The sequence below is a fragment of the Pinus tabuliformis genome, chromosome X, assembly GCF_031772625.1.
Source record: "Pinus tabuliformis cultivar Carrire ecotype Pingquan chromosome X, CPIR1, whole genome shotgun sequence".
Taxonomy (NCBI): domain Eukaryota; kingdom Viridiplantae; phylum Streptophyta; class Pinopsida; order Pinales; family Pinaceae; genus Pinus; species Pinus tabuliformis.
In genome coordinates, this window is record NC_142308.1 from 1636673765 (window position 1) to 1636697128 (window position 23364).

Sequence of the window (23364 nt, forward strand, 5' to 3'; positions counted from 1 at the left end):
AGGACATTGTGTGTTGTAGTGACCGAACTCACCACACCTGAAGCACTTGACCTTAGACAGGTCCTTCTTCTTCTTATGCTCCCCTTGCCCTTGACTGGAACCCTTAAATGCTAGGGCCACATTCTCCTCCTCACTCTTTGGTCCCTTGTGGTTGTTGCTGCTAATGGTACCCTTCAACAGAGCCCTCCTCAACTCTTCCTGATGTAGATTGGACCACATCTTGTCCCACTTCGGCAAGGTATCTATGCCCAAGATACTCTGGACAAATCCCTGCCAATCCTCCGAGACACTACTCAGTGCCTATCGTACAAGCTCCGTGGGTTGGGGTGCCTCACCAGCGGCTAACAATTGATCTCGGACTTCCTGAATCCAAGTGAGAAAGGCATCTATGCTCTCGCCCTTCCGCATCCTGGTGTTCCTCAGCTTCTCCTGGAGAAACATCTTTCGTCCCTCGAAAAAACTTTAAAATAGCTCAGAAAGAGCATCCCACATTTCCTTAGATGTTCCCTTGTCTTCCACATGTGAGACCAAATGATCTCAGACACCATCCATTTCCGGTACTGGTACACCACTCCTTTAGGTATTTCCTGCAACATAGCTACAAATTCTAGAAATCAAAACATATTACAAAACTTAAAATAGTAGACTAAGAAGGATATGTAGGAGAAGAATTAATAGTATAAGTCTTTGACTTCTGATTCTTCAGCCTTGTTCTTCTTAGGTGGAGCTTCATCGGTAGCATTTGCTTGATCTCTATCTCTCTTTTTATTTTTTGGATTCTCGGGACATTGACTTTTGTAGTGTCCCATCTTATGACAATTGTAACATTCAATCTTAGATAGATCAACCTTCTTCTTGTGATGAGTAGAATAAGCATTAGAGGTGTTGTCTTCTTCATCCTCCTTGTTTTTTACTAATGATATGTGGGCTTCTTCTTGACTGCATGCATTCCACATTTGTTCAAAGGTAGTTGTGTCTTCCAACTATTAATCCCTGATGCAAATGAGCTCCGTGATTTCGGTAGACCTAGAAGTGCAACAATCACGGTTCCTTTTTTGGTACAACTTCATCTATAGCTTGGAGTTCATCTCTTATTCTAGAGATCCTTACTAAATATGATGACACAGTGTCTTTTGTCATCTTAATTGTCCTTAGTTCATTCTTGAGGTTAGCTATCTCACCAATGTTTTTGATGGTGAATAACTTCGAGAGGCTTCATACATTTCTTGAGCAGAGTCTATGTTGGATATGTATGGGATTAGATTGTCCTTTACTCCATCTACTATCAAATTCATGGCTAAGATTTTGATTTCTCTAAATTTCTCCTTTCTTGCATCCTCTGTAGGTTTCTTGACTTTTCCTTGAACAAGATCCAAAACTTTATGCTTAGCAAGAATAAGATCTATCCTCTTCTTCCATGCCCTTGTTTTCAAACTTCATTGTTATGTCTTCTATAGTAGTCCTTCTTATATGATCCTTTCCTTTGACCCTTTTGGTAGATCTTCAAGCTGTCTTTTTCTTCTTTCTTCACCTTAGCTCTGATACCATATTAGAAAAGGCAGAAATATCTTCTTAGGTTGATAATTACTTGTGATATTATTGTATTCTTATTATCTTCTCTTTATGTTCTTTTATCTTTGTTTCATCAAGCAATCATCAAATCAAAACATGAAGATCAACAACACCAGATGTAGGCACTCAGCCAAGGCTAAAACCCCTCTATAGGGGAAACTGAAAAACTCACTCAAAATCTTCCACTAGTAAATCAAATTGAGATAGACTAATACCTTAGACCCAAAAGACGTTCCTCCTCCAATAAGTCAGCCTTTCCAAGATGATTCAGCAAACTTCAGTAGTCTCTTCTTGTCCAGCAACTTCAACCCAACAACAATCCTGAATTTCGACCCCCAACAACTTCAGAATTTCAGCCCTTCCAACAACCTAGCAACTTTGCACGCGTGAGACAAAGAGAGAAAATTTGACTTCTTATGAACGACAAAGACCTCCTTCTTCACTAGAGTTTCCTTCCTCTTCCTTGAATTGCGCACCCTTTTTCTGCCTCCAACAACTGTAGATCGAACTTGTTGAGTTGATGCCCCAAATGAGGTCGAATTGTTGCCTTTATATAGTGAATCTGTGAGGTTGAATTCCCTTCATGAGGCCGACTTGTCCTTTTTGAGGCCAACTTGGTGGAGGAGATCTAAAAGACCTATTTTATATTAAAATAAATTTATTTCTCGATAGATGAAGCCCAAGAAGGGTCTTTTACATTATGATATGAACAACTACACTAGACAAACCCTAGAGGCCTACAATGGAGGCTTTGACCTAAGAACCATTAACCCAAGCATGAAACCCATGTTTTAATGAGTCAATTTCTTTTTCTTTCTTTTGACAAATACATTACATCATTACTCAAATAGAATTATGAAGACCGACACTAGTTACATTCTTCAACAGTAATGGCAGTGATTCTATCACAGTAATGGCAATGCTTCTATGACAGTGATGACAATTCCTTTATGATAGTTCTCCTTGACGTTGAAGGCTCCTGATATTGATGACACTTATTGCAGTCGCAGGGATGATGCTACTTGAGACAGTGATATGATAGCAGTGCTCTTGGACAGGTTTCGTTCAGTTCAAAAACAAAGCTGTAAACTAACTTGGGTTGGCCCTAGGTGGCCTGATATGATTGTTGTATCTCATTCTCATTGTACTTTGTATCACAGTTGAACAAATGATGAATATCTAATAGAAGAAGAATCTAGTTGGGTTTTGCCCTGGTCTCTGACCTAAATCTTGGTGTCTCTATTTGTGCATACTTTTCTTTTGTTGTTCCTTATTGTTCCATTGCATTGTTGATGTTTATTGTTCTATCTACATGATTGTTAATGATGACATGATATGGGGTGAATTTTATATGAAAAATGTAATGTGAAATTGATGAAAAATTCATAAATGCAATTATCTATAGCAGAGAACAATCTAGCCCTAAAAATTAACAGAAATTGATAGTTAGCTATTAGTTTTGAAGTCATATCAAGCAAGCATGAGCCATAGCCAGAACCAGAGTTAGAGTTGTAGAAAGAGACAAAGTCACGTTCCCTGAGCATGTTTTGGCTTGTGGTCATCCCAAAACCACCAATTGGTTTGTCATCCTCCTTAAACCACCACTTGGTAGTAGACTTATTGCCTGCTAGACTACGGTTTGTGGTCATCATTAAACCGCCATCTCAGCTATTCGTGGTTATCTTTAAACCATCATCATAGGCGCTTCCATCTTGCAAAAGACATCATCTTCTAGCTAAATTCAGAATTGCTCCAAAATTTGCTTCAAGCCAAGTTCCAGAGTTGGTAGTTAGCCTTAAACCACCACCGATAAAAGACTTCAACTTTTGCCACCCTTTTGGTTTTTGGTCTTCCTTAAACCACCACCAATAGAAGAATTCGCCTTCTACTACCCCATTTAGTTTGCATTTTTCCTTAAACCACTAGATTCAAAGAGCACATCCAGCCATTGGTTGTTGTTTACCTTCATATTTCAGCTCTCTGCTTGGACTAACATGCATCCCTTTGGATAAAGGGGTGAATGTTGGAAACATCATCCTTAGAGGTCATGTAAACTTGTAATATTCACTTGTGTGGAAGGTTAAAAGCCTCAAGTGAAATTAAAGAGTCATGAAGAGTCCAAAAGACCTCTTGGAATATGGACCACGGGTCAGAAAGACATGTATTTATATGTATATCATGTGAATAACATGCATCTCACATTTATCCAATTTGTCTCTTACATTCTCATGAGTCTATCAAATAGCAATTCGACCTTGCCACATTTTCTCTAGTTTTGCAACACCTTGTTGATTCGGCCAAGATTTCCACTTTATTTACGTACTATTTGCCTTGTAATCACCTACCATAAGCTCTGTTGGCTCCTAGTCTCAATTGTGTTGCCATATTATCCTAGCCAATGCCTCCTCATAATGCACAAGTGGAGGATCTCTAACACCCTTGAAGTACCTTAAAAACTTAAACATGGGCATGTTCCTCTTCTTGTAGACCACTTTTAATGTGATGCATGTCAAAAATATCCCAATGCTCCCCCTATTCTGCCACCTAGAAACCTTTAGTACCTATTGACCAACTTTGACAAGCCATATCTTGAGCATGCTTTAATTGCAAAAATCCCATGTGGCATTTCATCCTCTCATCAACCTCTACAATATAGGACCAAGATGACTATTTTACTTTTGGGACCACTTTGTATCGGGAAAGACGCACTACCTTAGGAAGCATTAAAAGTTGATAATCGTGAAACTACCATGTTGAGAAACATCTGAAGGATATTGCACCAAATCCAATGCCACACATAGGCTCATAACCATGTTGTGAGACATAGGTGCACCCAACATAGGTTGGACTATCCCCTACACTAGCGATCAACCCTACAAAAACAATATCCTCTAAAACCATCAGTCCTCATATAAGCCTATCCAAGGTCCTCCAATCTTATCTAGAACGAAAGGAACCAAAGATGAACTCAAGGGGACCATCCATGATATGACCAAACACAAGGTCTAAGACATCTAATATAGGGTCTCACATGGTTGCTACAAGGCTTTAATGTTGAATTTTAAATACCAGGTCCAATTTACTTTTACCTCAACTATTATTTTATGCCTGGAAAATTATTTATGCTCGAATAAATTCTAAAATTGCTGGAAAACAAATTCACTATTATTTCTAACTTCTCAAAAACTTTGCAACAAAAATAAATAGGAAAATCACCACAAGAATAGTGAATTTTTTTTGCCTAACAATCTCTCTCCACTTTTATTAATTTGGAAAATTTACAGCTTTAACCCACAGAGAAATACACAAAATTACAACAAATATTTGAAGCCAGAAATGGCCCACTAGATTTTTGGCCCAAGGAAATTGGTTGCTATGGAAGATCACTCGAACCTGGCAAATCTCAGCCCCCTGCCTATAGTAATTTGGCCTCCGCCATATGGATGCACCCTGGAAGAATTTTGGCTTCCTAGTTGAAGTCTTGCCTCCTTTGCTCCAAGCGGACAGCTAGAAATCTCGGCCTTTCTTCTCCAAGTTTCAGCCTATAGAAAATCTTGGCCTCACTCCTCAAACTCAACCCTCACAAATTCTCCTTCTGAAAAATCCTTGTTGCACACTTTCTTCTTCTTTTTAGTCACTGAGTCTCCCATTCCTTGAAAAAATTGCTACCTCAATCACAATGTGTCTTCACCTCTCCCTTAGGCTTATATTATAATTTCATCTTGGGCTAAATCCCTAACCCTCAATCTCCAAAGTGATAGACAGCTAAGATTAATCCTAACCCACAGAGATCAACGGTAAAGATTAGATCTAATTCCATTAAATAATTAAATTATTTATCCTAATAAACCTACCTCAATAGCCAACATTAATTAGTTAAATTAATTAATGTATTTTTCTTAAGTTAGACATAGGAAAGAAAATTTAATAACACCTACTCCTCTCAAGCAAGCACCTAAAGAGGCAATCTACATCTTTCGCATGCTAAGACACCAAGCCTATGCAGAACCACATGTCTGAGCTAATAACATCAACACTCCCTCCTAGCAAGGAAGGTGTTTTGCACCACCCCCAACTTATCCCTGTAGAAAACAAACTTCCCCATCACCAAGGGCTTGGTGAGAATCATAGTTTTAAAAACCGCTCAGAAAAACCGGTAACCGGTCAAACCGGCCGGTTAGCTAGCTGGCCGGTCCGAACCGGCCTAAAAACCCGGTCAGACCCTTCACTTGCTCGATTTTTGGCCCTAACCGGTGAAAACCGGCCGGTTTAGGGCGGAACCGGCCGGTTTGTAACAAACCGGCCGGTTTTGTCCTAAACCGGCCGATTTTAGGCACAACCACCATAAAGTTAAAAAAACATGTTTTTGACTGTGTTTGAGGGGTTTTGGGGGGGGACTAAGGGTGTTTCAACCCTAACAATATTGGCAATTAATGGTAATGTTAAATTCTTAAAGTAAAAGTGACATTTCCTTTAATTTTCATTTTCATCCTTTTACTTAAATTTTTAACATTACCATGAAATGACTCAGGATGTTTGAGAGTGGTTTCGACCTCATTGGATTTCATATGGAGAAACTAGAATTTTAGATTTCACTCAAAATTCAGCAGACTTAATGGTTTTCAGGATTTCATGGTTTGGGGGTAAACAATAAATGCAATTAGAGCTCCAAATGATAAGAAAAACTCCTGATCTAGATCCCATTGTGTTGGACGATATTGATCCAACATCAGAATGGGTGGAGGAGACTGAAGAACCTGTGTTTGAGGCTGATTTTGATATCGACATGGCTTTGGCGGGGGATGAAGCAGATTATGTGGTGGCATCAGAAGTAGGATCAATAGCGGCATCAAGGAAAGGCAAGGAACCAATGGAAGGCACTAGTCATGCAGGTCAACAAACTCGTGCTTCCATTAGGTCCACTTCTATTGTCATTGGTGGCATTGATACTGAGGTTGCAGATCAGGCTGAGGCATCCTCAGAATCTGAACCAGATGATGTCTATGTAGCTCCTGATGATGATCTTGTGTCTACTACTAGTAGTGGTAATGAACTTGATGATTGATCATGTGTATACTGTAAACTTGTAGTAGGCCAATGGCCTCATAGCTTGCAGCAATGTTTTTGGACTTTATAGGCCATTTAGAGCCTCATTTGTTATGTATTTTGCTATTTTGTTGATGATATGTATTGCACTCGGTGCCATTTTGATGTATTCACCTTTACATGGTATATAAATGAGCAAACTTTGCATATTTTGTCTCTATTGGCTTGGAATCATGGTTTTACATCTTAAAAATAGTTTTGTTTCATTAAAAATTAATTATTTAATGTATTTTTTTAAAACCGGTTCGTTTAGACCAAACCAGTGCCGGTTAGACCGGTTCCGGTCGGTAAACTGGTTCATTAGGTGGACCGGTCCGGTCACTGGTTCCGGTTTTAAAAACATTGGTGAGAATATATGCAACCTGCTCATCTGTGGATATGTATTGAAGCTTCACAGCGCCCCTCTAGACCATATCTCAAATGAAGTGATACCTAATCTCTATAAGCTTGGACCTGTCATGAAACACTAGATTCTCCAAGAGCTTGATGCAGAGCTAATTGTCACAGTCAATCATAGTCAAATACAATTCCAGACTAAACAACCCTGTGACCATCTTGCAAAGCCAAATAGCTTCACAACTCACCAAACTCGCAGCCATATACTCGATCTCTTCTAAACTAAGCATTATTAAACTTTGCTTCCTGCTAAACCATGAGATAATTGTTGATCCGAAACTGAAGCAGCACCTCGAGGTGCATTTCCTATTAGTTGCACTCCAAGCTCAATCTGAGTTTATATAGCCCACTAATCACACTCCATCACCTCTGACATACCTATGTCCATACGCCACTATACCTCGAAGATACCTGAGCACATGCTTCACTGCCACCCAATGAACCCTCCTCGGTTCCACCATAAGTCGGGTCAATATATTCACAACAAAGAAAATACTTGGCCTAGTGTTGACTAGACACATCAAAGACCCTATGAGTTGCCTATACAATGTGGGATCCACCAACTCACTCTCAGAAGTATTCAGCTTCCGCAAGTTGGTAGTCATGGTTGTCAACATATGCCTACAATCTTCTCTCTTGTATGTTGCCACACCTTTAATCCCAATAGGTAGTGCATCATGTCGATGTCTTTCATTTCAAACTCTGTTGTAAGATCATGCGTGCACATATCTATGAGCAACTCCAACCTTATAAGAAAGAGGTAGTCCACATACAACACTAAAATGAGTTGGATCTCTCCAACAAATGTGTAATACAAGTTTGGATCCACATTACACTTAGTGAAGCCCGTACCTTCGAAGCCTCTCGCTCCTGATTAGTTGTCATTGTTTGTACGGTATCATGTGACTTCCTCAAGGCCTTATGATCCTCAAATTTCACATCCCTGCTCACTATAGTCCTGTTACATAGTATTTTGTCACTAACCCCGCATCCCCTAATCCTGAATAGAGTCGGTCTCTGAATGACATCTACTTTTTGTCATATACCAAAATATGTGTCCAAATCTTCCATATTACTCAAGAAGATTGCTTAAGCTCATTAATCCTAAAGTTGGCCCCTTTTTACCCATGTTTCAAGATTGTCGCAGGTCATCAGTATCCTGCCTGCGACGATAGCCCAGAATGAACTAACGCCTTGTGATGTCGTCTCTGAGTCTCAGTGTTTGACCTGCGACGACCCAGATATGGCAAATTAGTTCAAACAAAATACTTCTGGGTGGTTCTGGAGCTGGTTGTTGGGTCAAAGAAGTTTGCCTCTCCTCATTTGAGATGGTGGTTCCGCCTTTTGAGTAACCTCCTTTGAAGATAAGCTTCCTCTCCCCTCATTTATGGAGGCTCCTCCTCTTATAAAAGCATCCTCCATGACTATGATCAGCTAGTTCTTAGTTAGCTAGTTCTTGGTTTGTTGGATTGATAGCTTATAGTTTGGATCGTTGATAGCCTAGCAATAGCTTGTGAGGTATGAGAATAGCCTTTCATGTTGTGGATTGACAGTGTAAAATGGTTTTGTAAGAATGAAACCTTGTTTTGATTGCCTTAGTTTCATACTTGTGCTTTTGGATGAGAGAGAGTCATCAGTGTTTCTGGGAGACCTTTGAAAGTGAATGCTTATGGAGACATACTAATCGGACCCTTCAAGGAAGCTTGCGACGTCAAGGCGTGGTTGTAAGCTTTACTGTTGTTTATATTAATACAATCAATGGTTATTTCCTATATCATGTATGAAATGTATGTTGATAGCTTATGGTTCCTTGACTCTATAAGTAGATAGTTCGTTGTTGTGCTCTATTATGTGTTTTGTCGTTTTCATATGTTGTTTCAGGTGAATCATTCATTAAGGAGAAGAAAGCGATAGTTGAAGCGACGTGACGAAGACTTCATCAAACACCAGTATAAGGTAGGCCTCTTCAACGATAACTATTTAAGGAATTAGCTATTGTCTTTGTCTTGCTGTGACTAGACCCACTCTAGGGCTAGAGGGGTTGTCTCTGTCCGCAGAGGGAACATACCTGCATCACAAGTTGGCGACTCCACTGGGGAACATTTGTGTGTTGTCTCTTGATTTTGCTCTTGTTGTTTTCGATTGAATTACATAGTGTCTCTTTGTTTTGGGACTGAACCATCAGTGATTTGGATCACTTGAGTAGATCTGATAGTCCACCTCACTGTTTGAGTGATAAGCCTGGTGTCTTTCCGCTGTTTTGGCCTTGTTTTCCCTCTTTATTGAGATCATCGTTGTTTAATTCCTAATAGCTGCGATGAATCGCTCCTGTTCTCTTTACCCTCGTTGTACGTCGCGGATATCCCGTCATACAGCTGCGACGATTCCTGAAATCAGATCGTCACTGAGAACAGGTGTACACTTGCGACGACGTCGCTCAGTTGCCCATGTTGTGCTTGCGACGATTAGCGATCATCTCATGTTGTCAGTGTTGCGCCTGCGACAATTCCTATAGGGTTAACTTTTACAGCCTTGCCTCCTGAATAGACCAGTGTAGCTTGTCCTTTGTTGTTTCTTTCACCTTGTTAAGCTTGTTTTGATTGTGTTTACTAAGGCATGTCCTTCTTGGTTCCATTTGTATGAAATTTGGCTTTTTGGACTGTGTGACCTAGGTCTTTTAGGATTCTATCAAGAATTCGTTGGTTTTGGGTTGCTTGTCCTTTCAAGTTTCTGAACTACATCCACAACAGTCTTGTTGACTTGTTTGAAGTTGTTCTCTTGCTACTTGCCCATCTTCCTGGTTGATCTGTAGTGATTGGTCATCGAACTAGCTCGTTGTGTTGATTTGATTCACTATGGAAGCATCGATTACACTTGCCTTTTGATCAGTCAGGTTGTGCATTAGATTGTTTGTTATTTATTCCAAAAATCAAAAACATTGCACTCATATAGTATACGAAAATGAAAGCATGTTTGCATTTGTAGATTCTTTATGATTAGGAATTGAAAAGCGAAATTCAAAACTTTCATTTTTCGTCATAGTAGTTGCAAGATAAGTGGAAATCAATGCATTGTGTTTCCTATTGATTGGATTACTTGCTTGCACTGTTGTTCTTGCATTTGCTTGTTATTGTCTTCGTTCGCTTGGAAATGAACTCCTTACCCTCATTTAGGTAGTCGTTCATCGAAAGGAATGGTTTTTTGCTCATCTAGTTGCATTCTAGGAGTGCTAAAGATACATTTGATAAGGCCTTGAAATCGAGACTTAATTCAACATTCACTGTTAAAATCTATTGAATGAACTTAAAAACACATTGGAACCTAACGCTCACATATCTAGAGATCTAGGTTAGAGACGTGTTCCGGCATTGTTAAACCTAGTTCCTATTGTTCTCACTAAGGTTGGGTGATTCCTCTTTTTGTGATGCAATAGATGCTAGTACGGATTTGTGCTCCCTGTACCATCGCGTATATATTTGGAGACCCCACTAGGTTATCATCCTATTATCCATAGGAAGCCGAGTCTACCGCCTTACGAGCTAAGTAACCGGATTCGTCCTAAACCCCCTACGAATCCCGAATCCAGCGAATCCGACATGATTCGGTCCGGATTCGTGTCCAAATCATATGACACGTCGTGTCCTTTTCCGACACGTCGAATCCGAGGTCGTGTCACGATTTTCAAAAGCGTGTCGCGATTTTGGGAACCGTGTCTTGTTTCCAGGACTCGCTAAGCTCAGTGCGGGTATGAAAAGGGCGTGTTTGCTCATTAATATTTTCATTTGGCAAGTGATTGTGCTGTTGGCAAGTGATTTGTGTTGTTGCAGCAAGGAGTAGAGCATTTTGGCAGCTGCATGATCAAGTCTAGGTTCTAGTATTGATATGCTATTCATGGTAATATTAAATTCTTAAAGTAAAAGTGACATTCACCTTAATCTTCATTTTCATCCTTTTACTTAAATTTTTAACATTACCATGAAATGACTCAGGATGTTTGAGAGTGGTTCTGGCCTCATTGGATTTCATATGGAGAAAGTAGAATTTTAGATTTCATTCAAAATCCAGCAGACTTATCAGTTTTTCAGGATTTTAGGATTGGGGGATTGCAATGTTTCCATTGAATTTTGTCATGTATTAGGGTATGGAACTCGTATTTAATCAAGAGCACCAAACCAAGAGCTTCTGAATATGTCGCTCCTGCTCCCGTTTTCGCTCCCGCTCCCAAGTAACACTGTTCCCGATGATATGGGTCTGGACACCACTGTTGAGTTGGCATTGGCCAACATGGATCTCAATGATCCAGTGCTAGAGCCTGTTAGATTTGATGACTTAGAGGGGTCAACCTCCATACCAGCAGATGCAAAGGCGACTATGGATACAAGGGAGGAGGAGGATGCAGAGGAGAGCAGTGGGGACCATGATGATGGGGACAGTGATGCTGATTCTGATGCTGATTGATGCCTTGAGGCTTGTATACCTTATTTGTTTTATATTTTCTATTTCTATTTGCCATTGGCATTGCACCAACACTACCTATGTAACACATTTTGATTTGATGACTTAATGAGAAAACTACAGTTGTCAGTGTGTTTATCTTACTATCTTGTAGTTGTAAGTTGTCTTTCAGTTATGAATTATGAATCATGAATTAAATTTTTAATAGATTTATCATTTATGTGACCAGTACCACTGACATTTATTTGAATTTTGTATGTACTATGCATGCTAATAGCTATAGATGAAGATCTATGTTTGAAATCAATAAATTTGTATCATTAATTAAAATTTGTGTAAGAAATATCTAATTTTTAATATATATATATATATATATATATATATATATTTTAAATATATATATATATAGATATATATATAATAAAATAATATAGAACGAATCCTAATGTGTCCTATTCCGGGGGGTCAGCGTGTCCGAATCCGACACCACGAATCTCGAATCCTACGTGTCCCGAATCCCCGTGTCAGGTGACTTAGCTTACGAGTCGTAACGCACCGAACACAGCATTCGAGAAGATTGACTTCCGTACGGAAAGTCCTTGATCATTTCTCTTTCATTATATTACCAAGGTGTATATGCAGTTTTACGATCTGTCTGGTAAACCTCTTGCCTAGAATTCCAGAGCAGACACTTTCGTTCCTTTTCGAATCTTTAAAAGTAAAAGGATCATCTGAGCACTTGTCCTTTCAGTCTCACTAAACTTCGAAGGCGACTAGAATCATCTTTAGCCTTTTTCTCGACTCTTTAAACATGAAAAGGCAAAGTTTCGTTCCAGCGTCATAAAATTTATTTGTCACGATAACACTTACCTATTAATCTTGGCCGCATTGAGATCACATCTTGACAGATTTTCTGCAACCTTATTGATTATATCTTTTCTCCTAGACATTTTGAGCTAGGCCATCCTGGCGGACTCACCGATCCAGTCCTCTTTACCAAGCAACGGAGACCCTACATCTCCTGTCTCTTCTGAGGCATCAACTGTTGGTGGTACCCTTCCTATTGTTCCAAGTGTTTAGCCTCTTGACTCTCGAACTCCGGGAGAGGAGCCTTTTGATATCAATTGGAATCCTCTCTAGGAGTATTTAGACGAGGACCTCCCGTCTACTCCTCCTGGTGTTTCGATTGCAATATCTTCTTCCAAAAAATATGTGTGTTCAGTTACATCGCAAGACACATGTCTCTCAAAATCTGCGAAGAAAAAAAAAAAAAAAAAACCTAGAAGTCTACTATGTATTGTGCTCTCTGTAGCAGACTACTGCCCGGACCACGCGTCTAAGCAACCTGTGCATCCTGTTCGACACCCCTGCGGTATGTCGCTGCCAGCTGGTACTGCTAGGAATCTCCTCAAATCCTGCATAGTCTGGGATTCCCTCAGTTAAGCCCTCTAGGTTACGGGCTATCTCGTCCTCGGCCTCTCCACCTGGAGGCGGTAAGTCAATCTCTCTATCAACCCTCCGAGCCATAGGAGATAGACCTATGGGTCTCTCAGGTCCAACATCTGCAAATATTGAACATAATAATTAATACATATATATTTAAAAACCCAAAAAAGTTACAAAAGCTTTGTCGGTCAAACTGAGTATTTTACCTCTCTCGTCCCACTGTTCGCCAGGAAGAAGTAACATGTCTGTATCGCCCCTGAAATCCATCCCACCATACGGCAAATCCTCAACTATAACTTGTTGACGGTTCATCCACTCAACAAATTCTGGACCCCATGATACAGGTTGGCCACCGCCTCCTCGCGGCATCACGAGAGCCCAATGAGTAATCCATGTCTGTCATGGTCCTGGCCATCCCACCGTTACGTCCTGTCTTTGGAGGATTGGTACTCGTTCCAGCATGAGCGGTACTAAGATTGACCCGTAGCCAAACTGTTGTGTCTCGCCCCGATGGCATTTGGTCAGTTGTCTCTTCATATTGAGAGACACAACCTCTGCCCAGTTAAACATGGTAGGATTCAAACAGTCTTGGGCTAACCGTAATTGAGTCTTGGTCGCCTCATGCTGGGCTTGGGAGCCAGCTACTCTGGTAATATTGAATAGCAATACCCGTAGTGACAAATCATTAACAGTGGCAATCTGTAGCTTTCCACTTGTTGATGATTTTCGTGCTCCTAGGGGGCACACTTTTGCACTAAGTGTGTCCATAGAGTCTCCAGTAACCTGAGTTCCCACCATGCGAGGCATCTCCCCTCTCCGTGACAATCCAATCAAAAAGTAGATATCCGTAGCATCAAACTCAATTTCTTGCCCGCGGATTATGAATTTGCCTTCTGTCGGATTCCATGCTCGGATCAAGTACTCTAAGAGGACCAATTGTGCTCTCAGAAGTGGTGTCAGAAAGAATTTTAACAACCCAGAGTTTCACAGGATGTTCAGACAATGAGGATTTGCCATTCCCATCACGTCATCATTGTCATGAGTACATTCTTGCCATGCGAAAGCCATTTCTTGTCCCTGCATGCACAAACATACCTTTGTCATACGCCATTCATCCATTTTCATCCTTTGAAACTGCTTATAAATGAAAAAAAATTGGTTCCGACACTCGTCACAGTTGTTTTTAAAACAGCTGCGACGAGCCAATTTTCACAGTGTAAAAACTTTCGGGTCGTCGCATGTGTACATCAATCTCTTGCGATGATCCCGTTTTTGCACAATGTAAATTTCTCGGTCGTCGCAATCCTGAGAGGGAAACTTGCGACAACTGGGGTGGATTTTTAATCCAAAAAATCGTTCTAAACCACGGTTCAAAACATGAAATTGAATCCTATTCCGGCATAAAAACATAGGGAAGGCTATGGCATTTACCTGGAAATAGTGTGACGAGCAATGGATCCCTGAGCCTCCTGGAATCGCTCGCCAAATTTCAAGGTATGCAATGGTAGAATTTTTTTACCATAGTAAAAACACAAGTAAATAGATTTTTTACCAAAGTGTTCCTTTTATAACCTTTTTTTCAAAACTTAGGGTTTTCATTAGGGTTTTGAATTAGGATTTTGATCTATATTTGCGTATTTTTGTGAGACAAATCTTATTCTTGAGTTTTCTTGTGCAACGACAGGTGTTTCGAACACTGGCTATGATCGATCCATGAATTATATACTTAGTAAATACCGAAAAGTCCTTTCTGAGTCAACTTTAAGCTCTTTTCTGACTCTTGAAACGTGAAAAGATTGTCGATCCCTTGTCGTTTTGAGCTCGTTAATGGTTGCGAAACATCGTGTATCCAGTAAGTTTTTTACTTTTTCGGATTGGAGGCACTATTTACGAAAAGTACTCCTTGACTGAAATGGTCAAGCGATTCTCTCAAGCATCATTTTCTACCTTTTCGGGCTCGAGAGACACAAACTTACGAAAAGGGTCCATTTGGAGTTTTCTTTCCTGTGTATTTTTCAAACTCTCTAAATATGAAAAAGGCTCTGAATTTTACCTATGTTGGACTCGTTAAACCCTGACGACATTGGACTCGTCGACATGATGAGACCAGAGCTTCTCCTCCCTAGGGCGCGTTAAAATATCACTGGGTTAGATTTGTCCGAAGGACAAACTTATATTGCAAGCATATGCTATCCCCTTCAAGCTTGTGTTTCAAAAATAATTGGGGTACTCGCCAGCAATGGTGGGGGAAAAATTTGGAAATATTTTGTTGATTACCTACGACAACTTGTCGCTCTTGAACATCGACACTTTGTTGCTTCTCGTCGGGTTTGGGATATCCTCACTTCGTCATTGGCCTTCCGGGGTTTAGGTTCTTCATTTTGCCTCATTCTCTCCGCATGACCTTCGATCCCTTGGTGTCAAAATGTTGCCACATTCCGGAGTCGTGTCGCCGATATGTTCAAGAGCTTAATCCTTCTGTAGTGTGCACCCTTACATCCTCCTCTGATTCTCTGTTTCATCCATCTTCATCTTGTTCCTTTGTCTCGCGATGTTGATGTGAAACATTATGGCCCTCCTGCGACGGATCGCTTCTTGTCGACATCAACTCATTATCTAGGAAGTTGATCTAGAGACTCCTTTAGGGTACCTTGGAGCTTGCATGCCTCAATGGCAAGTTCTTCGCATTCAACGACAGGCTTGCATCATTGGTTTTCGATCGGTGATTCCACAAGTGTTTGACTCCAGATCATTCTTCACACTTTGTGGATTGTACCAACAGTACCTTGAGAACCATTGACATTACTGGTGGTTTCTCTCGCGCTTGTTAACGGTTCACATCATTGGCCGATAATCAAGTGATTTTCTAGTATGCTCGACTTCAACACATTTATTCGCATATTAGAAATTGTACGATGGACAGGTCGGGATTCAAGACCCTGGGCTCAGATTACACAAGTCCAGGTTGCGTGGATTATTTATACATGACTCTTTTGATTGGATGGCTACGACCATACCTATGTTTTCATATGGTATTTTCAACTGGATGGCTACGTCCATACCACAGACCAGTTCTATTTGTCTTTGAATGGTTGCACCCATACCTCAACTACATGTACCTCTTTCACTATCAGAGATATCAGTTGTACTTACGTCTGCAGGTTCTCCGCAATGGTGTTCCAGTTTAGTTATGGTTTCGTAAAGCATTTCACCCCTCCCACTCTCTCGGCCTTCATGCTTTAGGGGGCATCTGTTACATAGTATTTTGTCACCGACCCCGCATCCCCTAATCCTAGATAGAGTCGGTCCCTGAATGACATCTGCTCTTTGTCATATACAAAAATATGTGTCCAAATCTTCCATATTACTCAAGAAGATTGCCTAAGCTCATTAATCTTAAAGTTGGCCCCTTTTTACCCATATTGCAAGATCGTCGCAAGTCATCAGTGTCCTGCCTGGAACGATAGCCAAGAATGAACTAGCGCCTTGCGATGTCGTCTCTGAGTCTCAGTGTTTGACCTACGATGACCCAGATATGGCGAATTACAAAATACTTCTGGGTGGTTCTGGAGCTGGTTGTTGGGTCAAAGAAATTCGCCTCTCCTCATTTGAGATGGTGGTTCCACCTTTTGAGTAACCTCCTTTGAAGATAAGCTTCCTCTCCCCTCATTTATGGAGGCTCCTCCTCTTATAAAAGCATCCTCCATGACTATGATCAGCTAGTTCTTAGTTAGCTAGTTCTTGGTTTGTTGGATTGATAGCTTATAGTTTGGATTGTTGATAGCCTAGCAATAGCTTGTGAGGTATGAGAATAGCCTTTCATGTTGTGGATTGATAGTGTAAAATGGTTTTGTAAGAAGGAAGCCTTGTTGTGATTGCCTTAGTTTCATACTTGTGTTTTTGGGTGAGAGAGAGTCATCAGTCTTTCTGGGAGACCTTTGAGAGTGAATGCTTATGGAGACATACTGATCGGACCCTTCAAGGAAGCTTGCGACGTCAAGGCGTGGTTGTAAGCTTTATTGTTGTTTATATTAATACAATCAATGGTTATTTCCTATATCATGTATGAAATGTATGTTGATAGCTTATGATTCCTTGACTCTATAAGTAGATAGTTTGTTGTTGTGCTCTATTATGTGTTTTGTCGTTTTCATATGTTGTTTCAAGGGAATCATTCTTTAAGGAGAAGAAAGCGATAGTTGAAGTGATGTGATGAAGACTTCATCAAACACCAGTATAAGGTAGGCCTCTTCAACGATAACTATTTAAGGAATTAGCTATTATCTTTGTCTTGCTGTGACTAGACCCACCCTAGGGCTAGAGGGGTTGTCTCTGTCCACACAGGGAACATACCTGTATCACAAGCCCCCCTTGCAATGAAATGTACACCCTGTATGCCATGGAAGTCTCACTATAACCAACAAAAATGCCCTTCAATCCTAAGGGCTCCAACTTTTCCCTCTTCTTTGATAGTACATGGATATACAATGGACACCCGAAGATACAGAAATGCGCCACCTTTGATTTTACTCCTGCTAACACCTCCTTAAGAGTCGTGTACCCCAAGACCTTGTGAGGACTCGTATTCTAAATCTAGACTGTCATGTTACATGCTTCTACCCATAGGAACATAAGAAGATCCTAATCACAAATCATGGCTTCTGACAGCCCTGATGATGGCCCTTTTTTTCCTCTTAGCAACCTCATTTTGTTGCAGATTATAAGGAACTATCAACTCCTCCTTTATACCTGCTTCTCTGCAAAATTCCTTGAACTCATTAGAGGTATACTCACCCCTAGTGTCTAATCTAATGACTCTGGCCTTCCTCCCTTTTTGGTAGTCCACGAGAGCTTCCAACTCTCGAAAGCAACTAAAGACCTCGTCCTTGGCCTTCATCAAGTAGATCCACATCTTCTTGGAATAATCATCTGTAAAGGTCACATGACAGTTGTATCCACTCAAGGACCACATACATCTAAATGTACTAGATCCAACAACCCTTTAATTTTGGAATCAATGCTTGGGAAAGATTTCCTAGCATACTTTCCCAAAGCACACCCTGTTATTCCACACTAAACTCTAGAAGACCAATGACAATCTCCCATAAAATAGGTAAAGCACCATGATGCAAATGTTTCATCTGCCTATGCCATAACTTGCACAAGTTGCCACTATCATGAACCAATGATCATACCGGCTAACCCCTCAACATATATAGGTTCTCTTCTCTCCTCCCAATCACTCGGCCCGTGCTCAAGCTAGAATCCCTCAACATGACAAATACCTATTCATCTCTAATGATCACCTCATACCCCTTAACCTCCATGGCTGAGACTGCTAGAAGGTTCTTGGCCAATCTTGGAACAGGAAATACCTCCACCTCCAAACTTCAAAAGGCTTTTGACTCTACCCGAAATTGGATAGTACCAATATACTTTGTCGCACACCTAGCATTGTTTCCAAGCTCCACATGTGGCTCTAATTCTACCTCTAAAATACTAGTGAACAAATCACGTGATCCCATCACGCGATGAGAAGCACCATTGTCCACAAACCAGGAACCCTTGGCTATGGTGCTAGAAAGGCAAGATACAAGCTAAGTCACAGGGTTCGGCGAACCTGAAGCTTCAGGTTCGAAATTCGCCGAACCCGTAAAAAAATTTTTAGGTTCGTTCAAGTTCGGCGAATTTGAATTCTTATTCAATATCAGTCTTGGAAAAATTTACCCAAAATACTGAAAGAACTGAGACGCGAATTGGTAAGAAACAAAGATATCACGATGGCCCGCCCTCCCCAAGTATTTGGCCAGTCTTATTCAACGTCACTGTCGGTAAACAAATAGTTGCAAAGATGAGATGTGATATGGTAAGAAAGAAATATCGTGATGGCGCGGACCCCCAAGAATTGACTGCAGCGCGGAGAATGATGGTGCGTAAGGATAGCATCGATATCAACCAAGACATCGTCGGTCCCTGTTTTAAATAAATATATGTATGTGGAAAATACTGAAAGCAAGATAAGATTCATTTGTATTGACTGAGAAAATGGGAAAGTGTCGGACAATGGTTCCGCTCTGTTTTATTTAGCGGTGAGGTTGTGCGTCGTCCGGCAAGATAAGATTCATTCGTATTGACGGAAAAAATGGGAAACAGTCGCACATTGTGTCCGCTCTGTAAGTAGCGGTGACGATTATGCGTAGTCCCGACTATTAGCTTTTTGCTGTATATATATACGGCTGTTAGCATTTTGATATATATATATATATATATTTTTTCTGGATTGTTTTTAAATTTGTTTGTCTTTTAATTTTGTATGTTTACTAATAAGATTTTAATTTTGTATATTTACTAATAAGAATTTGTGTTCATGTGTTTATGGATTGATTTTGAATTTTCTATTATTTTGTCATATTTAGAGATATAAATATAAATATATATATATTGAAAAATATGTATAGTCGAACCTAATGCCGAACCTCATTCGAACCTGATCGAAAAATTCGAATTCGAATCGAACTTAATCATTGTCGAACTCGAACTCGAACTCGAACCGTGTGACATTGGATACAAGTGAGAATTCCTCCTTGAATATATTAGCAACTTCGCTCACCTGTGTATCTGCTGAAGATGCTACCTCAGTCTTCCTCTTGCCCTTCTTCTTGTTTGAACATTGACATGCATAGTGATCAAATTTGTGACATGCAAAGCACTTGACTTGGCTCATGTCCTTTTCTCCTGCTCTTAAGGTACCCTTTCCTCCTGCGCTCTTCTTCCTCTTGCCCTTCCTTGCCTAACTCACAAAGGAAAGGTCCTCATCATCACCCTTCGATTGGCTCCCATGAAGAGACTCCTCTCAAATATCATTGGACCTCCTAAACAAACTCATCCCATAACCTCTCCCAATTAGGTAGATTCTCACATGCTATGATCCCTGTGACAAAGGATTCCCACAGCTTGGAAAAGCCATTTAAGGTTATCCTCATCATCTCCTAATCTAACATTGTCTCCTCAACTGGAGCCAACTCGTCTTGAACCTGTCTGATCCTAGTAAGATATGTAGCAATTGTATCTAACTTGGACATCTTGGTGTTTCTCAGTGTCTCCTTCAACACCATTCTCCTATTTACATTGTTGCTTTGATATTGCTTGGTCAAAGCCTCCCACATTTTCTTGGCCAATTTCTTCCTGAAAAGAGGAGGGATCACATGATCCTTCACTCCATCCGGAATAATTCTCCTGGCCTTTCACATATTTTTGGTTAAAGATAGCCAGTTTTGCAACATCAGTAGGAGTGAGAGCGCTACTCGCAAACTTCCAAATCTCGTTCTCCATCAACGTTAATGCTATCCTCTCGTTCTAGGGGTTGTAGTTGGATGCTCCCTCCAGCCGATCTTCATACCTTAACCCTATTGTAGCTATCCTTGCAAATCTCCAAATCAAATACTCAAAACCCCAAAAATATACCACTGGAAAAAATAACAGTTACTTGTTGTAAACCCTTGTGACAGTTTTATCTTCCCCTCAAAGTTTCTAAAGCTCTGATACCATGTTAACTTTTCATACCTGGTCTGATATATTTTGTCTCAACAATTATTTTATACCCAAAAAAGTATTTGCTCAATAAAATTATGCAAACTACTGAAAAATAAATACATTGGTGTTTTGAACTTTCTGGAAATAAATTGAAAAATCACCACAAGAACAGTAAAATTTTCTACCCAACAGCCTCCTTTCACTTTTTTTAATCTAGAAAATTTATAGCCTTGACCCACAGGGAAATACACAAAAATTACAACAAATATTTGAACCTGGAAATAACCAACTAGATATTCAGCCCACGAAAATCAATTGCTCTGGAAGATGACTCGGCCCTAGCAAATCTCAACCCCCCACTTGTAATAATTCAGTCTCCACTATATGGTTGCACTCTAGAAGAAATTTGGCCTCCAAGTTGAAGCCTTGGCCTCCTCCTTTGCTCCAATAGCAAGCTAGAAATCTCAGCCTCTCTTCTCCAAGTTTCGACCTATACAAAATCTCGACCTCTACTTTCCTCCCAGTCTTGACCTCACTCCTCAATCTCAACTCTCACAAACTCTCCTTCTGGAAAATCCTTGTTGCACATTTTTTTCTTCTCTTCAATCAGTAAGTCTCTCACTCCTTGATAAAATCTCTTCCTCAATCACAGTATCTTTACCTCTCCCTTAGGCTTATTTTATAATTTCATCTTGAGCTAAATCCCTAACCCTCAATCTCCAAAGTTATAGACAGCTAGGATTAATTCGTAACTCATTTAGATCAACAGTAGAGATTAAATCTAACTCACTTAAAGAATTAAATTGTTTATCCTTAGAAACTTATCCCAATAACCAACATTAATATATTAGATTAGTTAATGTTCTTTTTCTAAGTTATCATTAGGAAAGAAATCATAATAACACTCACTCCTCTCTAACAAGCACCTGAAGAGGCAACATGATATCTTCTACATGCTAAGACACCAATCCTATGTAGAAGCACATGTCTGAGCTAATAAGATCAACATTTAACTTGTGACCTTGGGCTTACAATGGCATGAAAAATGTTGGACTGATATATATGTACCCCTACTACTATAAGGGTTAACAAGGACCAATAAAGCACAAGGACTAGTGAATTCAATTAACAATGAGTCAAAATATGCCATGAACCTACATGCCAAATCACTAAGAGCCTAACCAACTCATTAGGGAGAAGGATGACCTCATCAAAATATGTGACTCATGCTTCCAAATGTGTGAGATGGTTGAGAAGTAAAAGGTCTATGATGTGGCATCGCATCGATAGTCTAGGTGTGTGAAGACCTCAAGTGCTTAGGGTATTGTAACCATTGATTTGATAGTTGTAAAGATGTCTTGAGAGTTGTGTCTCAACACAAAGATATGTAGAACAACCTCAAGTGAAAATGCAATGACCACTTAGCCCCAAACTGCCAGGGCATTCCACCAAGGGATCCATATATCCTCATATCCAATCATTTAGAAAGGAATGGATACTAGAACATCATATGATTAAGTGCTAGGGCATTCCACCAAGGGATCCATATGTCCTCATATCCAAACATTTAGAAAGGAATGGATACTAGAACATCATATGATTAAGTGTAATGCGCTCTCTCTCTCTCTCTCTCTCTCTCTCTCTCTCTATATATATATATATATATATATATAGCAAATAATACCAAGCAAAACACTATCAAATCCTCTAGCACATCATCATCCATGTCATCAAAAATCCAAGGAACCAAGTGAACACCCTAACCATCCAAATCTATTTGTGATGAAAATCACAAGAGTAGTGAAAAAATTCATTAAAATAGGCGGTAACAAGCCCTTTGCAATAAATGTACCACTTGAAATATTCATAGCGTTATTTTCTTGCTAATGCAAATTAGATCTTCGAGTAGATCAGCATTTGCTTTTACATAGGAATGGATTTTGTGCTCCCAATATATTGACACTATTGTACTTAGAAGTTAGCAGTCCCATTGACCTAGTTATGGGATTGTTGGACATTGATATAATTATCTTATATTATAATTTTATCTACATAGTTAAGTCTATGGTTTATATAATTTGATAGGAAAATTTTCAAATTTAATAGCTAGAACAAAGTAAATTTTTGCTCACTAAAATTTTCTACCTAGAATTATCATCCTCTTCAATCATATTCAGTATAAATGGAATTTACTAATGCAAGAATCAGCAATCGTGTTACTGTGCCAACTCAAAGTTCAACAAATCCATATTCTAGTTCATATTGTATAACCACGCTCTGTTTTGTATGATTTGCAAGTTCTAACCTGAGTTTCCTAGCTTCAATGGATAAGAAACATCCTACGCTGCTCTAATGCAAAGTCAGTCAATCACACCAAAACTACAAAGAGATGTCTAATAAATTGAAGAGATCATTGAGAATGGGAAGAATTTAGAACTAGGAACCTTGTGTCTTGAATTTAGTAGAATATAAAATCAGCACACATACCTTGATGGTGTTTCTTTCTGTGAATAGAGATCTCTGGTCGCTTCAATATTGTTTTTGAGCATTGTCCTAGAAGAGGCTGGCTGATTTGGGGATAACTTTGTCCTTCCAAAACAGTGTTGCTCAGCTTGCTGCTGATCACACCTGCAAATTTCCATGGGAGTCAGCCACTCTTGTTGTCAAAATGGCAAGTATAGTTTCAGAAATAGATAAGTAAAATTTAAACACTAACATTATGTTGCTTCAACCTAACAAAGTGCAAAATGACAAGTATAGTTTCAAGAACAGATGAGTAAAATTTAAACACTAACATTATGTTACTTCAACCTAACAAGTGAAAAATAAACAAGTAGGCAAAAAAAAAGAGAAACA

General features: G+C 39.8%; 1 protein-coding gene across 5 annotated transcripts in view; it reads right to left on the reverse strand.

The window, feature by feature from the left end:
- The window catches only part of CW7, a 502578-nt gene that overhangs the window by 375756 nt on the left and 103458 nt on the right, over positions 1-23364 (reverse strand). For all 5 annotated transcript variants that reach the window (XM_089453029.1, XM_089453024.1, XM_089453026.1 and 2 more), the window contains one exon: positions 22996-23136. In XM_089453029.1, the coding sequence (XP_089309155.1) occupies positions 22996-23136 (141 nt within the window). The remainder of the gene's footprint in view (positions 1-22995; positions 23137-23364) is intronic.